This window comes from Cryptomeria japonica, chromosome 7, assembly GCF_030272615.1.
Source record: "Cryptomeria japonica chromosome 7, Sugi_1.0, whole genome shotgun sequence".
NCBI lineage: Eukaryota > Viridiplantae > Streptophyta > Pinopsida > Cupressales > Cupressaceae > Cryptomeria > Cryptomeria japonica.
The window spans coordinates 215,313,740-215,335,316 of NC_081411.1; the positions used below are offsets into that span (position 1 = coordinate 215,313,740).

The 21,577-nt window shown below is 34.1% G+C and overlaps 1 protein-coding gene across 1 annotated transcript; it reads left to right on the forward strand.

Annotated features, from left to right (window-relative positions):
• Positions 1 to 18,693: 18,693 nt before the first annotated feature.
• LOC131056897 (coniferyl alcohol acyltransferase) lies at positions 18,694 to 20,288 on the forward strand. The gene is made up of 2 exons (XM_057991171.2): positions 18,694 to 19,144; positions 19,229 to 20,288. The coding sequence occupies exons 1-2, from the start codon at positions 18,698 to 18,700 to the stop codon at positions 20,177 to 20,179; spliced, it is 1,398 nt and encodes a 465-aa protein (XP_057847154.2). The 5' UTR covers positions 18,694 to 18,697; the 3' UTR covers positions 20,180 to 20,288.
• The last annotated feature ends 1,289 nt before the right edge of the window (positions 20,289 to 21,577 follow it).

Below are 21,577 nucleotides of genomic sequence, written 5' to 3' on the forward strand. Positions count from 1 at the left end.
CCATTCTAGCTTTATGATATCAAATTATCCCCATTTTGATTCCCATTTTGGTCCTATGACATCAATTTATCTCAAAACCTATCCTAATGGCATCAATTTGTCCCAAAACATATCTTACAACATCATTTTGTCTCAATTTCACGTCTTTTGGTATCAATTCGGTCTCATTTTGGTTCTATGGCATCAATTTGACCTAATCTCTGACCTTTGACATTAGTTTGACCTAATTCTCCTTTTAGGGTTTATTAATTAAGCCCCTTTCATGCTAACACATCCCTCTTGGATAAATAAATTTATTATTTATTTATTCTAATTCTCCTTTTCACAAATAAATGAATTTTTTTAATTTTCTAGTTAATTAATTTCAAATTAATTAATAAATTAATATTTATTAATTTCTCACTCCATTTCTACCTTCAGTTCTAACTCACCTTGTCTCTTTAAGTTTCCCTAATTTTGGCCACTTAACTCTACTTACCATTTATTTCACTCTCTACTTTCAGAACACATTTTTATTTTCATTCCACTTAACTCATCCTCTCTTCCAATCTTGTCCATTGATTCAAATTAATCCCGTCCAACCATTTGGTCCTTGAATCCTATAAACTGAGCTCTTTTTTCTCATTCTAGGAAGTACATTATAGAATATCATCGCAATCACACTTCTTAATCATCTTGTTTTATATCATAACTACACTCACCTAATAGAGAGCTACACACCATTAGAGGAGAAAGAAAGAGCAATGAAGCCATGTAAAAGGGATGAATTGTTGGTGGAATCATTTTGAATTCATGTTGTTTGTTTGTATTTCATTTTGATGTCTTTTTTGGTTTAATTAGGATTAGTATGTTCATGATATTTTTTTTGTGCCTGGCTTATTATATCATGCTTGTTTTTAACCGGTTTACTAGTCGACACACCTTACAAGAAAACAACCTGCACACCCACATCACTCAACTTGCTGATTAAAAGTAAGCCTGCATCAAACCAAGGATATGTTGAACACTATCAATCCCCTTCACTCTACCATCAAGGAATTCAATCTAGAATCTTCTATGGCGAACAAACTTCAAGTGAGAGTCATTACCCAAATAAACCTTCCCACAATCAAAGTCTTCGTAATTAAAAAACCAACCTCTGTGAGAGGTCATGTGGAAAGAGGCATCTAAATCTATCAACCACATATATTTTGATGTATATGTTGTCAAGGCTACGAAAAAAGAATCTACTTCATCGTGAGAGGATTTATCAAAGTCACAATCAAAGAAATACTTTTTACCTTTCTTTTTCTTCTCCTCCTTGCACTCTTTTTTAGAAATGATCAGATTTGCCATAGATCTAACATTTTGCCTTAGATGTTTTACTAGGAGACTTAGATCTACCCAGAGATTTTAATTTACCCTTCTTATCCTTCTTCTTGCCATTTTTAATCGTTCTACTACAAGCAACCAAAGCATGCTTAGAAATCTCATGGACATTCAGAACCACTAAATCAGTTAGATAAAGCCTTATCAAACCCTTGTCTTTCCAATTAATTTTATCCTGATTATCTTGTGATGTATTTTGAGGTTTTAGCAAAGAAACCTCAATCCATATATCTCTATCGATGAGTATGTCCTCCATTTTGAGTTTCAACAACTCAAAAGAAAATTCCATTAAATTTATCCATCTCTATTTCTGGTAGATGTGCTTGCCATATGAAAGCTATAACAAGGTTATGAAATCTTCCTCTACAAAACTCACACTAAAACTAGATCAGAATAGAAAAACCCATCAACCCAACAATAATAGCAAAGTTGACTAGGCTCTAATAACAATTGAAATGATGCCAAAGTAGAGAATAGCTGTTCCAAATGCTAAATCCAACAAGAGAAATGATGCAAAAAAATTCTTACAAACTTTAATCTATTCCAAATTAAATAAACACATATAAAAATATATTTAATCATGTCATTTGACTTAGAAATATTCTACAAATATTGTTGGAGAAAATTATATACTTAACATTCATTTGCTTATTGTACAAATAAGAGTAGGAGATACTAGCCAATGTTCATTTGCTTATGAATTGAATTTGTTAGTGGTGTTGGCAGGAAGAGTCTTTATGGTGTTCACATTAGAAAATCAAATGTCCATAAATCACAGTTAATTGAAACTTTTTATTTAATGAGAATGTGATGTGTTTATATAATGTTACAATCATCTTCAATAGATATTATTATATAATTTTGTTTTTATCTAGTTTTTTCTTTATGTTGCTGTTAATTTCATAATTTTATGATCTATTAGTTTAGAAAGTACAAGTGCTAACAATATCTTTCATTTGGTGCGGTTGATGTATTGAAAGGATTGGCGAATGAACATTGGGTTGCAGTAGGGCTTTTAACGATAGCTAATGATTTCTAAAGATTCGACAACATTTCAGCAAATGACAGAGAATGCATAGACCACCTTAAACAGATGAAGGATATCAACGCTGATTTGCACAAAGAGATTTTAATGTTCAAGCTGATTAACTTGATTGTCCCTTTCCAACAGGTTCTCACCTCCATTTTTAATGAAATTCTTCAACACCACCCGAGTTCTAGTTTTAATTTCTTCTAGTTCTTAACTTTTTCTTTGGCTACATTTATTTTTCTAACTTAACTATTAGTACCTCGAACATCCATCACCATATAATTTTTCCTGATAAACATTTTAGTTCTACTAGTTGTAATACTCCAGGAGTTTTCCTTTACCTCTGGATTAGTCAACCCACAATCCGTCGCTATCTCTTTCATTTCTCCCTAAATAAAAGTTCTTTTACGCCAGAATTCCACCCATTAGCATCTTCAAAGGTTGGCTCGAATTTTCAATAGCTTCAAGAGGTACTATTGCTTTTGCTCCTTAACAATCCCTACATGTATATTTCGCTTGCACTTGAGCTGTAAAGCCGTCAACTAAGGCAGGATAGGGATCTGATCTTCTCTACCAATGACAATCTGATCTACTACCTTCGAGGTTTCCCTTTTATTTAGGGGCTAGGGAAATTTTGAACTAGCTTCACCTACTCCTTTATCATCACTTTGTACTACCCCTCCAATAGCAACTAGAGCCTTTGAAGTAGGATTGTCCAACTTATATGGAGAGAGAGCGATAAGGGGGCTTATGTTGAGAAGTGCTTGAATCCCCAACTCCTCTATTTGTGTAATATATAGCCATATGCCAAATTTTCTGGCACTCAAAGAAACAAATAGAAAGACCTTTATAGTCTAGTTCTTATATAGCTTCTCCCAAAACAGAATTTAAACTAATAGAATGCCTTATTGATTTGCTAGTATCGATGTTGACATAGGTTTTGGTATATGAAGCCTTTCATCATCTATTAATGACATGATAATTGTATTGATAAATCGCTAATGAATCAACAATTAAATGAAAGATCTGTTCAATCCAGATCTTCATGAGTAGCTTATAAATCATGATGCACAAAGAGGCATCTTAGATTAGTTCTTTATGAGGATAAAAGTTGGGGGATCATGCGCGTAGGTAGAGTCCACCACTACCCATGAACCAAGAGTCACCCTTCAGAATGTTATCCCTTTCGATATCAATATAAAAAATAATCTACAAGAACCATAATGCCAAGAAACTAACCTCTGAATTAAACCCCTACCATTTCTGACTTATCCAACCTTTGATTCTGTCGATCGTTGACCAAATGCCCATAAATTTGACGCTTATTATAATTTTTCCTAGATTTTCTATTCTTGAGTGGAATAGATTATTTGAGATCTCAATACATGAGATATCATCACACAAGGACATTCAAATTCTTAGCTGAGAATTTGAAGGCGAAAACCGTGTTGGGGCCTAATTCAATACTAGACATACACTTGTGTATGGAATCCTCCAAGATTTGAATGTTGAAATATCTCTTCACCTTCTTAATTTCTCTTCCTAGTTTCTCCTCTAGCCTAGTACTCCTTTCACTAAGCTTTCCCCTCAAGTTTATCTTTATCCATAGGCTATATACTATCATTTATGTAGAACTCATTTAATTTCTTATATATTGACATTTTATTGTTAAGAAGTCACTCAATATAAAGAAGTCTCTTTGCATATTACAATAAGATGTTGTTATTAGACAAAGTGGGATGGGCCCAAACCCTTACATAATAGGCAAATAGGCAAACAAGAGGGAGGAACTCACAAGTAAGGAGACCACCAAAACCAAAAAAGAGGAGACCCTTTTTTGAGAGAGATAATTTTGATTTGAGCAACTAACCGATGGGAACAAGGGTCCTTACCTTGCAAGAGATTCACATATTAAAAATAGAGGGAATTAGGAAAGAAACCTCAACCATCTTCTTGCAAAACCCATTTGCACTAAAACCAAATTAACCAAGGGAAAAATCAACTAACAGTGGATTTCTAAAGGCATCCGATAACCTTTTACTTAAGGGATCCCCTTAAACAAAACCTTTCACAAACAAGGAAGGAAACCACATAGATTTGGAGCCACTAAAAAACATTGTGATAGTAGAATAACCTATCCCTTCTAGAAAACACTAAACAATGTAACCAAAGAATGGACTAGTACAAAAAAAACTTATTGTTTTGAAAGGAACCCCTAAACCTTTAACTTGTAGAAATCCCTGCAAACAAAGCATCTTGAACCACCTCAATAGGTCCAATATCAAAAATACCACTAAGAACCAAAAATCTTGAAGGAGTCCCTAGAAGCCTGGATCCTAGATAATCCCTTCCTAACCTCCGAAGGGGAGACCTAGATGGTATGACCTCTATAGGACACATGAGAGGACAAAGGGAGAAGGGGGGAAATACAAAGACCCAAGAAAAAAACAAGATCCACCAAAAGAAGCTAGAAATCACCACAAAAGTAGGCATAAAGAAAGCAAATCCCTCTCTAGTTATTCACCTACAAGGTAACCAACCTTTAGCATGCATCCAAAGGAAACCTGCTATTACTAGCAAAGATCCAACTCCAAAATGAATGTGGTCTTCCTCATAAAAATCCATATTCATCACAACTCACAATCTCTCTTCACAAAGGAAAGCACAAGTGTTGAAACCTTAGCTCTCATGAGCGAAAGGAGAGTATTAACAAATCTCTTAGCCCAACCAACTATAAGGCAAAGGCTAACAACCCCAACCCAAAGAAAAAAGGCAGAGATAGCCTTGTGTAAATTATGGGTTCCCCATGAAACCTACCAGTGAAAAGGAGGAGAGACCACCATCAAAATGAGTCCCTTAGAAAATCAAAGGGCACCACCAATATGATGCCCAAAAATAGAGCACAAACTGCACACAAAAAACTTGAACTGCAATAGGGAATCACCTTCACGAAATACCCTAGGGAAAAGACCAAAATCCTACAAAATACCACCCCACCATGTTTATGGCACTATTGGAGCTCACCATCCCAAATCCCACTCAAGGATTGTATGAAAGAGGGAAAAGACCCAAAGCATGGTACACAAAGCTAGACAACACACCTAATCCATGCCATCCACTTCATCCTCACCTCCATCCTTCAAATCACCTACCTTAGAGGCATCACCTGAAACCCTAGCTGAGATCTCCATCACCATTTCTAAGAAATTATTTAGTTAAGCTTTAAATTATGAAATAATTTTTCATTGATATAGCATGAATAAAGTATAATACACTAATGTGTTTAATTATTTTTTAATGTCATTTATTTAGATTCTTGAAGGCATATGATTTTTAAATATCAATAAATATGTCATTATTTCCTATGCCAGGCTAATTATTAGTTTAAATATTTATTGATCCCGAGTACTATGAGAAGAACTTCAATTTTTAGAATTTTATACCAATATATTTAGTCGGCAAGTTGTGATTGTGTCCTATTATTACCATTCTTATTACCATGCTTAAGTTCCATTGCTAATTTTTGGTGTAAAATAAATATGCATTACAAATAATAAGGTTATCAAAAACCATTGAGTCTAAATGAAGTAAGTATGATGATAGTAAACATAAATTTTTCTAACTCTTAAGAGTGTTATAGGATTTAGGTTGCATTTATGGGCTTTTGGATTGAAATACTAGTTATTTGAATACCCTATAGATTTCTATGAGATGTAGACTTACTATAAATTTGTTACCTTATACACACTATTATTGATACATCTCTGGTGAATGGGTTGTGAATGTAGAGTTTCATGAATAAATATTGTCTCCTAGTGCATTAAGGTATGCTTAAATAAATAAATAAGTGATCCCAATATTGCATTAAGGTATGCTTAAATAGAGAAATAAGAGATCCCAACATTGTAAGATAGTTCCTAAGGTGTGTTGTTGAGCTAGTAAAATAAAACCCTATATGGCTTTACATCAAGATATAACTATTGGATGTGATTATTATTACAATAATGTTTCTTGATGTTTATGCATCCATAATGGAATAGTATCCTGATAGAATGATAAGTATGGTTTGTACAAACAAATAGAAATCCTTGTCAAGTAATCAACCCAAGCTCTATGTCAAGGAGACAACCTATAGGATATTTTGGGATGTATATGTTGAATTAGGAATAAAAAATTTAGGGAGGTTTTATTTGAGATCTCAATATCCTTGAATAGAAGTTTCATTGTATAGGTTTGCTAAATTGGGAATACGACCATCTTTCCCTCCATAAGCACTATTAATAGTTGACAATTAGTAAAAGGAATCCTTTTTGGGTAATGATTAAAATCTAATTTTATTGAATAATATTGATAGGAAGAGGGTATTAATGTAAGTTGAGCATATATGTGTAGGCAAATGGTTATGTGTATATTTATGTGTGTATATATATATTATCATCTATCTTGTTAGTCTCCATATAAAATTATCATATGAGTTGATACATATACATATAATCATCTATCTTGTTAGACTCAATATAAGATGATATAATAATTTTCATATTTGTTGTTACAAACATATGTGCACACACACATAATATGACAATCACTCATGCCAATTATTTATTTGAGTTTAGGGCTAGTTTGTGATATCCAAATACATTAGATTTTGCTATTTATTTGTTAGTATCTTCATCCATTTTTTTAACCCTTGTAGATTAGATAGTTATAGAGAAATCTAAATTTTTTATAAGAGAATCAAAGTATTATAATTCAAATTTTGAAAAAAAGATAAGGATTTTAGTCAAGGATATTATCAAGGCCAAGTGTACCCTTGAAGGATCACTTGCATCTCTTCATTCTCGTATTTCTCATTAGCTAGGTCTATCCCACTCTTTTGTTGGAAATATCTATAATATTATCAATGTGAATATTTCTAAGAACGTGAAAAGGTTCAAGGTAACTGGTTTCATCAACCTCGAGGTTTCTTCAAAATCCATTATGATGGATTAACAATGAGTAACTAAAGGGTAGTTGGGATTGGTGGGATAGGTAATGATACTCAAGGTTTAGCTTGTTTATTTACCATTACTTATATGAAATACTTTACTAATAATAAAAAGGACGCTTGTGTTTCTTTGTGGCTTTGACTAGAAAGATAATGAATTTGGATGGAAAAGTATTTTTATGAGATATATTCTAGAATTTCTGTTTTTCTTTCGAATAAAGGAATTTCCAATAAGTTTTCATAGAAATTCAATTCTTTAGATGAGTAGATTCAATATTTTGTTCTTTAAATTGATTCAATTTCATTTGTCCAACTTCCAAGGAAATAGATATACATTCATTATGAATGGGTGGCAAGGCGGGACAAGAGTCTCTAGTGTTTCAACAATAGTTGGGGATGCTGATTTCGATGAAGATGAAGATAGTGATGATCTTCTCCTTGCTACTCAAAATTTTTCTAGTGTGTTGGTGTTCTAGCCTTGGCTTGTGTAGAATATCCAGGGTTACCTTGTCTTGTACCCTTCTTCAATGGCTCCTGGGATTCTTGTGTGGGGGTCCTTTTCCCTGTCGTTATAGACCTTTAATATGGTGTCCTTTGGGAGGCCCTCTGATGTATTGTATGTGGTAGGATTTCTAGTTTGTTGTTGCTGGTATCAGTTCTGTGCTTGTTGTAGGGCCTTGGTTCATTCTCCTTCTTCTAGACTCCTACTCATCAACTTCCCTATTTTGGGGGGGCAAATCTTCTTGGAGCTGAATTGGTGTTGTGTTTTCTACTCCATGGGAGGTTCTTTCCTGATACCTTCCATATTAAGGTGGTAGGTTTTAGGATGGACTCTCCTACAACCTCTCGTGACCCCTTTATGGTGGACATTTCCTATCTCCTGGCTGATTTTGGGGCTATTGAGGTGACTCTATTGCTTGTGAGTGCAATATTTTTTGCAGTTGTGGGTCTTGTTGCCCTTCCTTCTATGGATTCAAGTGATCTCTATTCCTTTTTTGACAAGGGCTTGAAGGATGATGTGGTCATTACTTTCTAAGCTTCCTTTGGGTTTCCTCCTTAGGCTGAGTGAATTGTGGGTAATATGTTTGATGCACCTCAAGTTTTCATGGTTTTTTATTTCGAGTGGTGCTATTTTATTGCATAATTTTCTTTCCCTTCATGTCCTACGTGCTCTTGTCTCTCTTATTGAGGTGGAGGGGGTCTGGTCGGGTATCTTGGTGTTTATGTTTCTGCATCATAAATTTTCTTCAGATCTTCCTATAGAGGTGATACTATTTTATATTGAGGTGAAGATGGTTTTTAATGGAGAATTTGTGTGATGTTTCTTAGGGGATTTCAATGCCCCTTTTTTTGGCTACAAGGAAGCTATTGTTGTCCCTTTCTCTTCCCTTTGTATGTTGTATCATTTACATGTGGAGATATTGAAAGATAAGGAGAACTTCATTTTGGATACTTTCAAGATTAAGGTTATGTGAGCCTTTCACAACCCTATGTCTATGTATCTCCAAGTTATGGGAACCTCATCAAAAACCATGGTTTCACATTATGGGAACCTTGTGAAACCCTTGGTTCAAGTTATGAATGCCTTACAAAACCCTTTTGCTATGTTCCTTTGATGTCTCTTGTTTGATGGCTTTGATCTCTTTCGTGGATTAGCCAATTCTTTCATGTTTATTCTCTAGTTTTGGGTTGTAGGTTGGTTATTGTTAGTCTATGTCATTTCTTATTGCAAAATGCTCTGTTTGTGTGTTTTGGTGTTATCAACAACAATGAAGGAAAACTGAGAGAGGGGGTGAATCAGTTTTCACTCGATCTACAAACTTAATCACAAATACAAATCTGATAAACTGGAGCAATAACAAAGATAGGAAAATTGATAACACAACACACAACACCAATATTTTGACATGGAAAATCTAGTTAAGGGAAACACCACATTGGGAACCTACCCACAAGAAGATTATACTCTGCAGTAGTATGTGTAAATATTATAATAAGGAATGCACATGCATTTAGGCATGCTACCTAGATCTCACTACTCAAATGATAATGACACAAAAGGTTACAACCCTTAGGGAAGTCTCACTGACTTACAAAAAGATTCAGACTATATTCTGAAAGGAATGAACTACAATAATAGCATCTCCAAATGCCAGATGACAATTCCAGTTAAGTACAATTGTCTTCTCTGCAACACTAATCCTTTCTCAATACACTACACCGAAAAATGAATTCTTGTTCGTACATATACCAATTTTTGATAAGGCAGACACAACCTCGACATCTAAATTACATGACAATATCATCTATTTATATATCAACCTTGACAACAAGGTCAGCTAAATCCATAACTCACAATTACAAAATTACATCACACAACACAGAGATCAACCATCGGATCAATATAATGATATACATGACATAAAATGGACGTAATTCAAATCATAAAAAATGCAACACCACTAGAAATCACGTCAAGATCAACCACAACATGCTACACCACCAAGAAAACTACATAACATGAAGAATATCACCAGATCAACAAAATGACCAAAAAATCACACAACGATCAATGTGGATCATCAAAATAAATGGAAAAATAATAGGAAACACCAGCAAGCATGTTAGAATCATTAGAGACAACTGCACAAACACCACTTATTAAATCTTCATCTATCAACATCTAAAACTCAAGAACACTCAAACAACAATAATTGTCATGAAGAAAGATAACTTGCATAGCACCAAATCATGAACCATCTGAAATGAAGATAAACAAGACCAACCTAAATAATCTCCCAAAGGCTTAGCTCAAGATTTGATCACATTGAAATATACTAGAGGAAATACTAAACTCTGCAAAGCATTGATCAGAAAAACAAACTACAAATCGGATCATATGCTATGATCAATTAAGCTTCCTGGATCACCAAAACCAATACAGAAGAATATAATGATACTATAAATATTCCATACATCAAACCAAAATCCCAATAAACCAATCTATAAGCACTAGAGGAATAAATCATAGGAATATGTCGACATCAATGACAACATATCCTAGCAGCAACAATGACCAACAATCTCCCCCTTTGGCATTGATAGCAACATATGAATGTGAAAAATAATCAATGCAAAGAAAGAAGACATCTCCAACAATTTCCCCCTAAGATCAAGTAGACAAAATAGTTTTTCACGTGCTTCTCTCCCCCTTTAACAACAATGCCAAAGATCTCAAAATAGAAAACAAAAACTCTCCCCTTGGATAAACAAATCATTATTCTCTCACCCATAAATAAATAACTAATCCAATAGACTACTCCACCAGAGAAGCAACACCAACTCATCAATCTGGATACAAGGAATAAAATTATGAAGTCCACTGGATTGATGCAACTCAATGCATCTAGTTCTCATCAGGAGAGGTGGATACCCCTAACTTGTCTCTCAAATAGACAATGTATCCATAGGCAAAGGCTTAGTGAAAATATCAGCAATTTGTTCCTTTGTAGACACATATTCCAGCTTCATGTCTTCCTCACTGACTTTTTCTCTCAAGTAATGATATTTGATTGACATGTGTTTAGTCTTTGAATGATGCACTGGATTCTTCGACATGTTAATAGAACTGGAATTATCACAGTATATGATAGTAGGCTCATCATAGATAACTTTGATATACTTCAATATTTGCTTCATCCAAACCACCTGAGTGCAACTACCAACAACAACAATGTACTCAGCTTCAGTAGTAGATAAGGACATTGAATCATGTTTCTTACTAGCCTATGAAACCAATTTCTTACCTAAAAAGAAAGCACCACCAAAGGTACTCTTCAGGTCATCAATATCACCAGCCCAATCAACATCAATGTAAGAACATAACATGAAATCATCATTCCTCGGATACCAAAAACCATAATCTATAGTTCCATTCAAGTATCTGAATATTTTCTTTACATCAGTGATATGACTCTCTTTCGGATCAACTTGATATCTAGCAGGAATGCACACGACATGCATAATGTCACACCTAGTCTGAGTAAGATATAGCAGTCCACCAAAAATAGATCTATACATACTCTAATTATCTTTTGGAGATTCATCATTCTTAGACAATTTGCAGCCAATCACCATAGGAGTTCCAACCGGTTTGGACTCATCTAACCCAAACTTCTTCACCAATTCCTTCACATGTTTAGTTTGAGATATAAAAATACCTTTTCCAGTCTGTGAAATCTACAAAACTAAGAAAAATTTCATGTATCCTATCATAGACATCTCAAATTCTTTTTGCATGTCACCTTTTCCAGTCTATGAAATTTACAAACCTAAGAAAAATTTCATGTCTCCTATCATAGATATCTCAAATTCTTTTTGCATGTCACCATCAAATTCATGCTCAAGTCATCATCTCCTCCAAAGATAATATCATAAACAAAAACTTCAACAATCAAGATATTATGATTCTCAATATTAAACTACAGAATACTATCAATAGTCCATTTATTAAATCCTAATTTCAACAAATACTTATCCAATCTAGCATATTGGTCTCTAGGGGCTTATGTCAATCCATAAAGAGCTTTCTTAAATTTACATACCATGTCACCCTCATCTAATAATAAAAATCCATTAGGTTGCTCAATGTAGACTTATTCCTCAAGATCACCATTCATAAAAGCTAACTTGACATCCATTTGATACACTTTGAAACCTTTATAAGTAGCATATGCAAGAAACAATCTAACAACTTCAAGTCTGTCTACTGGAGAAAAAGTGTCCCCATAATCAATTCCTTCTTTTTGTGAATATCCTTTGCATACCAATCTTTCTTTATCTCTGACTACTTCACCAACTTCATTCAATTTATTCTTGAATACCCATTTAGTACCAATAGCATTCTTATTTTTAGTTATAGGCACAAGCTCCCATGTGTTATTCTATTCAATCTGATTCAACTCTTCTTCCATAGCTCTCATCCAATTTTCATCTTTGCAAGCCTCAACAACATCTTTAGGTTCAACTTTAGAAATTAAATATACCCCTTCAATAGCTAGTCTTCTTCTAGTCATCACACGTTTATTTTTATCTCCAATAATCTAATTTTCAGAATGATTCAATATTACATACCTCAGACTCTTCTAATTGTTCTGATTTCTTGGTTCTTGCACCTCTCCACTGGCAGTAGCATACTCTGGATTAAGAGTCTTAACTAGATCATTTTTCTTCAATTCTTCAATCTGAATAGGATTTAGAACAATGTGATAACCATCATCATATCTGCAAGTCTTGATTTTTTTTTCCAAGGTTCTCATCTACCTTCACATTTGCACTTTCCACTATCTTTCTCGGTCTCTTATTGTAGCATCGGTAGGATTTTCTCTTTGTTGAATATCCCAAGAAAATTACTTCATCACTTCTTCCATCAAATTTCCTTATGTCATCATCTCTCTTGATATAACACTTGCTACAAAATATTCTGAAATATCTCATAGTAGGAACATGACCAAACCATATCACTTAAGGAGTCTTACCGGTATCACCTTTAATATGAAATCAATTGAATTTATAAATAACAATGATAATAGATTCTCTCCAATATATCTTCAGAACATTCCCTTCAATCAACAGAGTCCTTGCAACATCCAAAACAATCTTGTTCTTCCTTTCAACAATTTCATTCTGCGAAGGGGTTCTAGGAGCAGACAATTGTCTTCTAATCCCATGCTTCTCATAGAATGAATCAACCTCACTGAAACAAAATTCTCCTCCCCTATCATATCTCAGACATTTCACCTTCAATCCTGACTCAGTCTCAACCTTTTCTTTGAATATCTTGAATTTGTCTAATGCTTCAAATTTCTTCTTCAAAAAGACAACCCACATCATCCTGGAATAATATTCAATTAGCAACATAAAATATCTATCACCCTGCACACTTCTAATATTTTTAGGTCCACATAGGTCAGTATGCACAAGATCTAGTAATCCATCAGATGTATACGACTTTCTCTTGAAATAAATTATTATTTTCTCATCCAATTGACATTCCTTACATACCAGATTAGTAGGCTTAATAATGTTAGGCAGATCTCTAACAACTTGAGTATAACTGTTTGTAATCATTGAATAAAAAATTAACATGACACATTATTCTATGCCACAACCAACTTTCATCAATCTAAGTAATCAAACATCTTTTCTCACCAGCATTCAAATCAAAAATATTACCTTCAGTCTTAGTTTCAGATGCAATCTATATACCATGGGCATTTAGGATTTTGCATTTACCATTCTTGAATTTCAAATCATAACCTTTATCAACCATCTATCCAACACTTAAAAGATTATGCTTCAAACCTTCAACATACAGAACATCATCAGTATTATGCTTACCATCAAAGGAAATAGAGCCTCTACCACATATCACACAATCTTTGTCATCTCCAAATCTCAATATTCCACCATCATATCTTTCCATACTCATAAATTTTCTTTTATCACTGGTCATATGATGTAAAAAACCACTGTCAATTACCCATTCATCTTTTTCTTAAACTTTAGCAACTAAAGCTTTCTCCTTGATAGTGCAGCTTGAGGAATTAATAGGTACTGGTTTGGATCTTCTTTAATTAAAAGAAACACAACTTCTTCTCCTTCTGATTCCTTACCAGCTCCTTTAAGCAATCTCTAGGAAATCAATGCTTCAAGCTCATCCAGTTCTCTTTCCTGTTCTTTCATCTCTCTTCTTTCTCTTTCATATCTAGATATTCTGCATTCTTCAGGATCATACTTCTTCTTTCTTTATACAAATGCTCTAAATGCTATCTATGTCTTTCCATGTGATTCTCCAAATTCGCTCAACTCAAATGCAACAATATTTCCAACCAACATATCTCTTATTATTGTAGTCACACTACAGATCTCATCAATAGAAGCTATCTTATGTTTATAAGCATGAGGCAATGATCTTAGTACCTTAGCAATAATTTAATCTTCTTCAAGGGTTCTACTAGTACATTTGATACCTAGAACAAGGTCATTCACCTTAGCCATAAAGGTATTTATGTTTTCATCTTCTCCCATCTTTAGCATCTCATATTCCCCTTTCAGGATTTGCAACAGCAAATTTCACTTAATGATCTCCTTCATACAAGGTCTCAAGCTTGTCCCAAATCTCATGTGTGGTTTGAAGTCCCATTACATTTGTCCTCTCTGAATTAGTCAAGGCACTCAACAATGCTTCCTTCGCTCTAATATTATTTTCAGCTTCCTTGATTTCACCAGTAGTAACTAGTCCATTTAGAGGATCTTAATAGGAATTCTTTGTAATCTTTCTGTAATTCTCTCCAAGGCATCTTAAGTCAATTTCCATCTAGTTCTTCCATATAGCATAGTTACTTCCATCAAATCTCAGACTCTCCTTCTTAAAGATAACACCTCCAGTTCTAGTTGCCATCCTAGATCTCCTCAAGCGGTTAAGCTTTTTCAGGAGGATCTAGTTTTGATACCAATTGTTAGTAATAACAATGAAGGAAAATTGAGAGGGGGGTGAATTAGTTTTCACCAGATCTACAAACTTAATCACAAATATAGATCTAATAAACTACAACAATAAGAAGGATAGGAAAATTGATAACACAACACACAACACCAAGATTTTGACGTGGAAAAACTGGTTAAGGGAAAAATCATGATGGGAACCTACCCACAATAAGATGATACTCTACAATAGTATGTGTAAATATTACAATGGGGAATGAATGTGCATTTAGGCACACTGCCTAGATCTCATTGTTCAAAAGATAATGACCTGGAAGTCTACAACCCTCAGGGAAGTCTCACTGACTTACAGCAAGATTTGGACTACGATCCAAAAGGAATGAACTACAATAATAGCATCTCCAAACGCTTGATGACAGTTCCGGTATAGCACAATTGTCTGCTCTGCAACACCAATCCTTTCTTAGTACACCACATCAAAAGATGAATTCTTGTTCGCACATTACCACTTTCTAATAACATAGACACAGCCTCGACATCTAAATTACATGACAATATCACCACCTATTTATACAATTCATCAACCTTGACAATAAGGTCAGCTAAACCCTCAACTCATAGTTAGAAAATTACATCACACGATACAAATATCAACCATCATATCAATATAATGATATACATGACATAATATGGACCTAATTCAAATCTTTAAATATGCAACACCAACGAAAATCATGCCAAGATGAATCACAACACACTACACCACAAAGAAAATCACATAACACAAAAAACATCATCGGATCAACAAAATCACCAGCAACTCGCACAATGGTCAATGTGGATCATCAAAACAAATGATACACAATTAGGAAATACCAGCAAGCACGTTAGAATCATCAGAGACAATTGCACCAACACCACTTATTAAATCTTCATCTGTCAACGTTTGAAACTCAAGAACACTCAAACAACAACAACTGTCACGAAGAAATATAACTTGCGGAGCATAAAATCATGCACCATCTAAAATGAAGATACACAAGAACATCCCAAATAATCTCCCAAAGTCTCAACTCAAGATCTAATCACATTGGAATATAATGGAAGAAATATTGAACTCTACTAAACATTGATCAGAAAAAACAAACTGCAAACCACATCATATGCTATAATCAATTAAGCTTCCCAGATCACCAAACCCAATACATAAGAATATAATGATACTATAAATACTCCATACACCCAACCAAAATCCCAATAAACTGATTTGCAAGCACTAGAGCAATAAATCATACGAATATGTTGACATCAATGACAACAACATATCCTAGCAACAACAATGTCCAATATTTGGATCCCTATAAAATCTTACTATAAGGAGTTTTGGGTCCCCTCAAAACCTATTTTACCTTATCAAAAAATTCCATGGAAATAGAAAATGGTGGATGACTAATTTTCCAAATGGGATTCAAAGAATGTTGGTAACTAGAATGCCTCTAATTAGGATTCCTTTCCCATAGCTAAATCTAAGGTTCTTCTTTAATATCTTCAACATTAGAAAGGCTAATAACTCCCTTTCTAGATATATCTATGTTGAATATGGATGTAGTTCTCTTTTATCAATATAATTTTATCTCTTTTTCAAAAAATATTGTCTTAGATTCAAAGAAGGACTAGGATAGGTTACTTTATAGGAAGTATTGATGCTTCACCTTATCAACATCACCTAGATGTCATGAGTGCTAGTTTCAGAATTCATACTAATGATAAATAACTTAAAATTTTGATAAAATATCATAAAAAGAAACCTTGTGATTTTTTAAGAAGATGAATGATTAATTATTCTTGAGTTGGAATAGTACTTGGATGGTTGATCTCCTAGAAATTTCCTATTCTTTTCTCCTATAAAGATTACCTAGATGCAATTAATACTAAGCAAACCATTCATATTTATGAGAGATAAATTTATGTGAAAAATAATCTATGAAACATGGATCAATAAATTTGATTCAAAACCATAGAATCAAATTTTGATTCTATTAATTTCATAGATATTTTATTTTCTATTTTATATGCATATTTTCATATTTTTGTAATAAGTAAAATCTTAAAGAATGAAGAAAATAAGATGAATGAGTGTAGTGTGGTACTAGCTACAATAATATGAACAAAGAATCATCATTTCTATACATTACACCTTTCATAACATGCTTGTCTATATGTTTTCTAACTACACATAAAAAATAACTCATTATTTGATCAAAATAAAAAATGCAACGTACTTTAAAGGGAGGCAAAGTTAAGGAAAAATTAGCCATATGAGTTAAGACGAAGTTACAAATGCATTAATTTCTTAAGAATTTCAATGTTTGGTGATGGAGCATAGTGAAATCAAACCATGTTTGAAAAATTTGTTCGATTCTATGTTGCCCATCCACATCACAAGACATTCAAAGTAGAAATAAACTCACAACTGAGTAGTGATTGAATTGAAAAGTATATCTTATGTAGAAATATAAGAGATCAACTAGCTAACATATTTAATTCTAATGCTACTAGAAATAAAATTGATAAAAGGTTGATTAAATTTAGGCTTGCTAGGACATTTTAGTAGAAATTAATAAATTATGAGATAATTTTTAACTAATAAAAAAGAATAAATTGCTTAAGGGTAACTATTTAAGTGAAGATTGGTTTTTCATTTATTTTTTAATGTAAGGTCAATTCTTTATATAAATACTGGTGGATTTATTAGTGACCAATTATTTATTGGTATTGTGTATATATGACTAATAATTTATGAAGAGATTTTCTTTGATCAACATCATGTAATGTTTATTATTTATTTAGAAATTAATGATTTACATAAAGTGATTCTCTATAAATATTATTTATATAAAGTTAGATTTTTTGCAAGAATCGGTTTTTCTTCAATGAACTAAAAATGACAATAGATAAAGATCATCATATAAATAGTTTGAATTATTGTTTATAGAGAAGTTATAAGCGTATGGTATGTTCATTTTTAAAGAAAATAGACTAATACCCAAATATAATCAATAGCCTTATAATAGTACTTAGATAATTTTATGATAAAATACAATTGAAATTTTAAAAAAATTATATTACTTGAAAACGAAGAATTTGAATAAATAATCAAATTTTGTATAAAATTATTCTAATTCATAAAATTAATTTGCATATAGATTTAAATTTTTTTTTATAAATGTGAGCAAAACATTCTTTACTTCTGATCGATACCTTCATAAACAGCACTTAATTAAGATTTAATTAAGCATAATTCTATTATACGGTGTATGTTTATATTGGTCACGAAATTATGCGAAAAACTCGGAATGCAAGTAGGCACTGATGGACCCAATAATTGAAGCTTTTGACATGTTTTAGAAGCTGTGGGAAAAGACGAGCACAGAATTAACCATCACTCTAGGACCAGCGCAATCCTTAGTTTGCATGTTTCACGTTGTTTTGGATAAGACAATATTTACACAGTGGGGAACGAACTATTAGGGAATTAACATTCACTCAATTTCTGATTTAAACATGTTTCACATTGTTTTGCGTCCAGACAATTTTTATATGGTAGGGAACAGAATCGTACGGAATTGACAATCAGATACGACTACTGCAATTCTTACTTTTAAGATGTCTCACATTGTTTAGTCGATGAGTCAGAGTGGACTTTACCAATTGTAAACCGATTAAATCGGCACTTGTAATGCTATAAATTAACTAAAATGGTTGAAGCTTGTATTGGTGTGAAAGCTCGTAGAGATTGTGCTAAGATGGCTTCTGTTAACTTCTCAATTTCCAAAGATTATGAGTTCAAGATTGTTAACACAGAAGTTATAGTGCCTGCTCTTCCAATGCAGCAGTACATCGTTCCTCTGTCAAACCTGGATCTCACTATTCCTCCAGTTTCTGTGCATGTCTTCTTCTGTTATAAAAATCCCTTTCCTAGGACTTTCGCATCAGCACTATCTCATCTCAAGACTTCCCTCTCGAAGGTGTTAGTGTCCTACTATGTACTTGCAGGAAGAATGGTTACAGATAGTATTGGCCTACCAAAGGTTCATTGCAATAACAAGGGAGTTCGCTTCACCCAAGCTTATGCTGCAGCTGCTCTTTCTCAGCTGAATTTATACAACCCTGATGAGTCTGTGCAGGGGAAGCTTGTTCCTTTACTTTCAAAACCCTTTCAGGAAGATGGCATTCCTGTCTTTGCTGTTCAGGTAAAGGATTTTATAGAGCACATACTTCTTTCCACTTGTTTTGGTTTATGCATAACAATCTTAACAGGTTTTTGGCATTTGCAGGTGACAGAGTTTAGTTGTGGAGGTATTGTTGTTGGCTGCACATTCGACCACAGAATTGCAGATGCATACTCTGCAAACATGCTTTTGACAAGTTGGGCAAACCTTTGTAGAAATGACTCAAATGTACCTCTGAATCCAAGCATCACTCGCTCTATATTGTGCCCTCGAGATTCCCCTGCTTACTGTGCTGAAATTGACAATACGTATGTGAGGCATACTTCACAAGAATGCGGCCAAGAAAATCCTCACCCACCTTCTTTAGCAAGTAGAATTTACTATCTAGATGTGAAGAACATTATGGATCTGCAATTTAATGCAAACAAAGATGGTAAGCGCTGTACAAAATTAGAGGTGTTCAGTGCTTACTTATGGAAGCTAATGATATGCACCCAGAAGGTCAAGGACACTATGAATTGTAAAATAGGAATAGTAGTAGATGGCCGCCCACACTTAAAGGAGATTGGAGTTTCTGCTAATTACTTTGGCAATGTCCTAATCTTGCCCTTTGCTGAGTCTGATGCTAGTTGTATAAAAAGCAAATCACTTTGTTGGAGTGCAGGGTTAATTCATGATGCCATACAGAGTGCAGCAAACGAGGAGCATTTTCAAAGCTTAATTGACTTGGTGGAAACTACACAGCCAACACCTGTCTTAGCCAAGATTTACTGCAGAGAAGATGACAATCAGTCCAGTGGACCTGCAGTTTTGGTGTCTTCTGGACTGCGGTTTCCTTTGTATGAGGTTGATTTTGGATGGGGAAAGCCTACGTTTGGAAGTTACCATTTCCCTTGGGGTGGTGAAGCGGGGTATGTCATGCCAACTCAGAGCCCTGCAGGAGACGGTAGTTGGATTGTATACATGCATCTTCCTCTGGAACAGTTAAATGCAATTGAATCTGATCCCAATCGCATTCTACTTCCAGTCACACAAGATTTCTTACATTTGGCTTAGGAATATCTTAGAAACCTAAGTGGGAATATGCTTGAAGCATTGTATCTATAAAGTTATAGTGTTGGAGCTGAATGTACACCCGACATTCAATTTTTTATGTTTTAATGAACTTGAGGAATTGAATTTATTAATACTGTTGGCAGTAAGAGGTTTTATGGTGTTCAAATTTAAGAATCAAGTCTCCATGAATCACAGTCAACTGAGATGTTTTATTTTTTAATTTGTTGTTTCTATATTATTATATAAAGTAATCATCTTCAATTTTTATTATACAATTCAGTTTGTGTGTTTCCATATATTCTTTAATGAACTCTCCTGCTCAGAAGTCACAGCGTATACCTCTTTGTTTATTTACTTAATTGTAAATTCCTCAAACTAATTAAAATGTGACATTTGTCTGTTAACTCCAAAGGTTCCTATTGACTAAGAAGATCCGATTCTATGAAAGCCGATCTGATGCTTCAGATGCATGTTCTTACCATGACAACATTTGCCTTCCATGTTTCGATCTTTTTAGAAATTTCCATCTTCCCACTTTTAGAAACTTATATAATTAGTTGAATATTGATTACCATTAGAATCGAGTTATTGATTTGACATAATTAGCCGTGGACTAACAGAGCAAGACACCTCCGAGCAATCAAAAGATACTAATTCGATTGCCAACCTTTGTCGATTCGATTCAATTTATCTAATCAGGTTAGATTGAGGAGAACAGAACTCGAAGGATCAGGGTCTGAGAGAGAAGACTTCATAAATATGTGATGAGCGATGTGAAAGAGCGAAGGAGGGCGCTCTTTGGGGGAGATCTTCGTGTCAAAATTTTGGGTATTCGAAAGCAGAAGGAAAAGGAGATGGCACACGGAGAAAAAAAGCCTGGAAGAGGCGATGCAAATCGGTGAAGTCCTTGGTATAAAAGTTATTGTGTTTATTCATGGCTTCCTATTAAATGAAGTCGTAGTCTTTAACGAACTGTTGGAGTTTGTAGAAGGGTTCGTAAGGGATTCTTTTATAGAAGTTGTGTGGCACAACAACGATAGAACGACAGAAGGGCGAGGGAGTTGCAGGAAGATTGAAGAGCAAACAAAGGGCCTAGCTTAAATCACACACACTAAGCGTTGACTGCTTAGTGTGGTGCATGTGGGCCCGCTCAACCTGTTCGTTTCTGTTAGAGTCACCGGTTAGCAAGCGGTTCCCGCGCATAAGGAATCTCATGTTCAAATTCAAACTCATCATTGTTCCCGCACCGCTGCCATAAAGTGTTTGATCACATTTAAAAGGGGATAGCCTCTCATCGAATACGGTTATTGCAGCGGACATAAGACATGGGTGTCCTCAGGAAGCAGTCGCGCTTTTTCAACGTATGCAACAAGCAGGTTTCCAACCCCATTAGTTGAT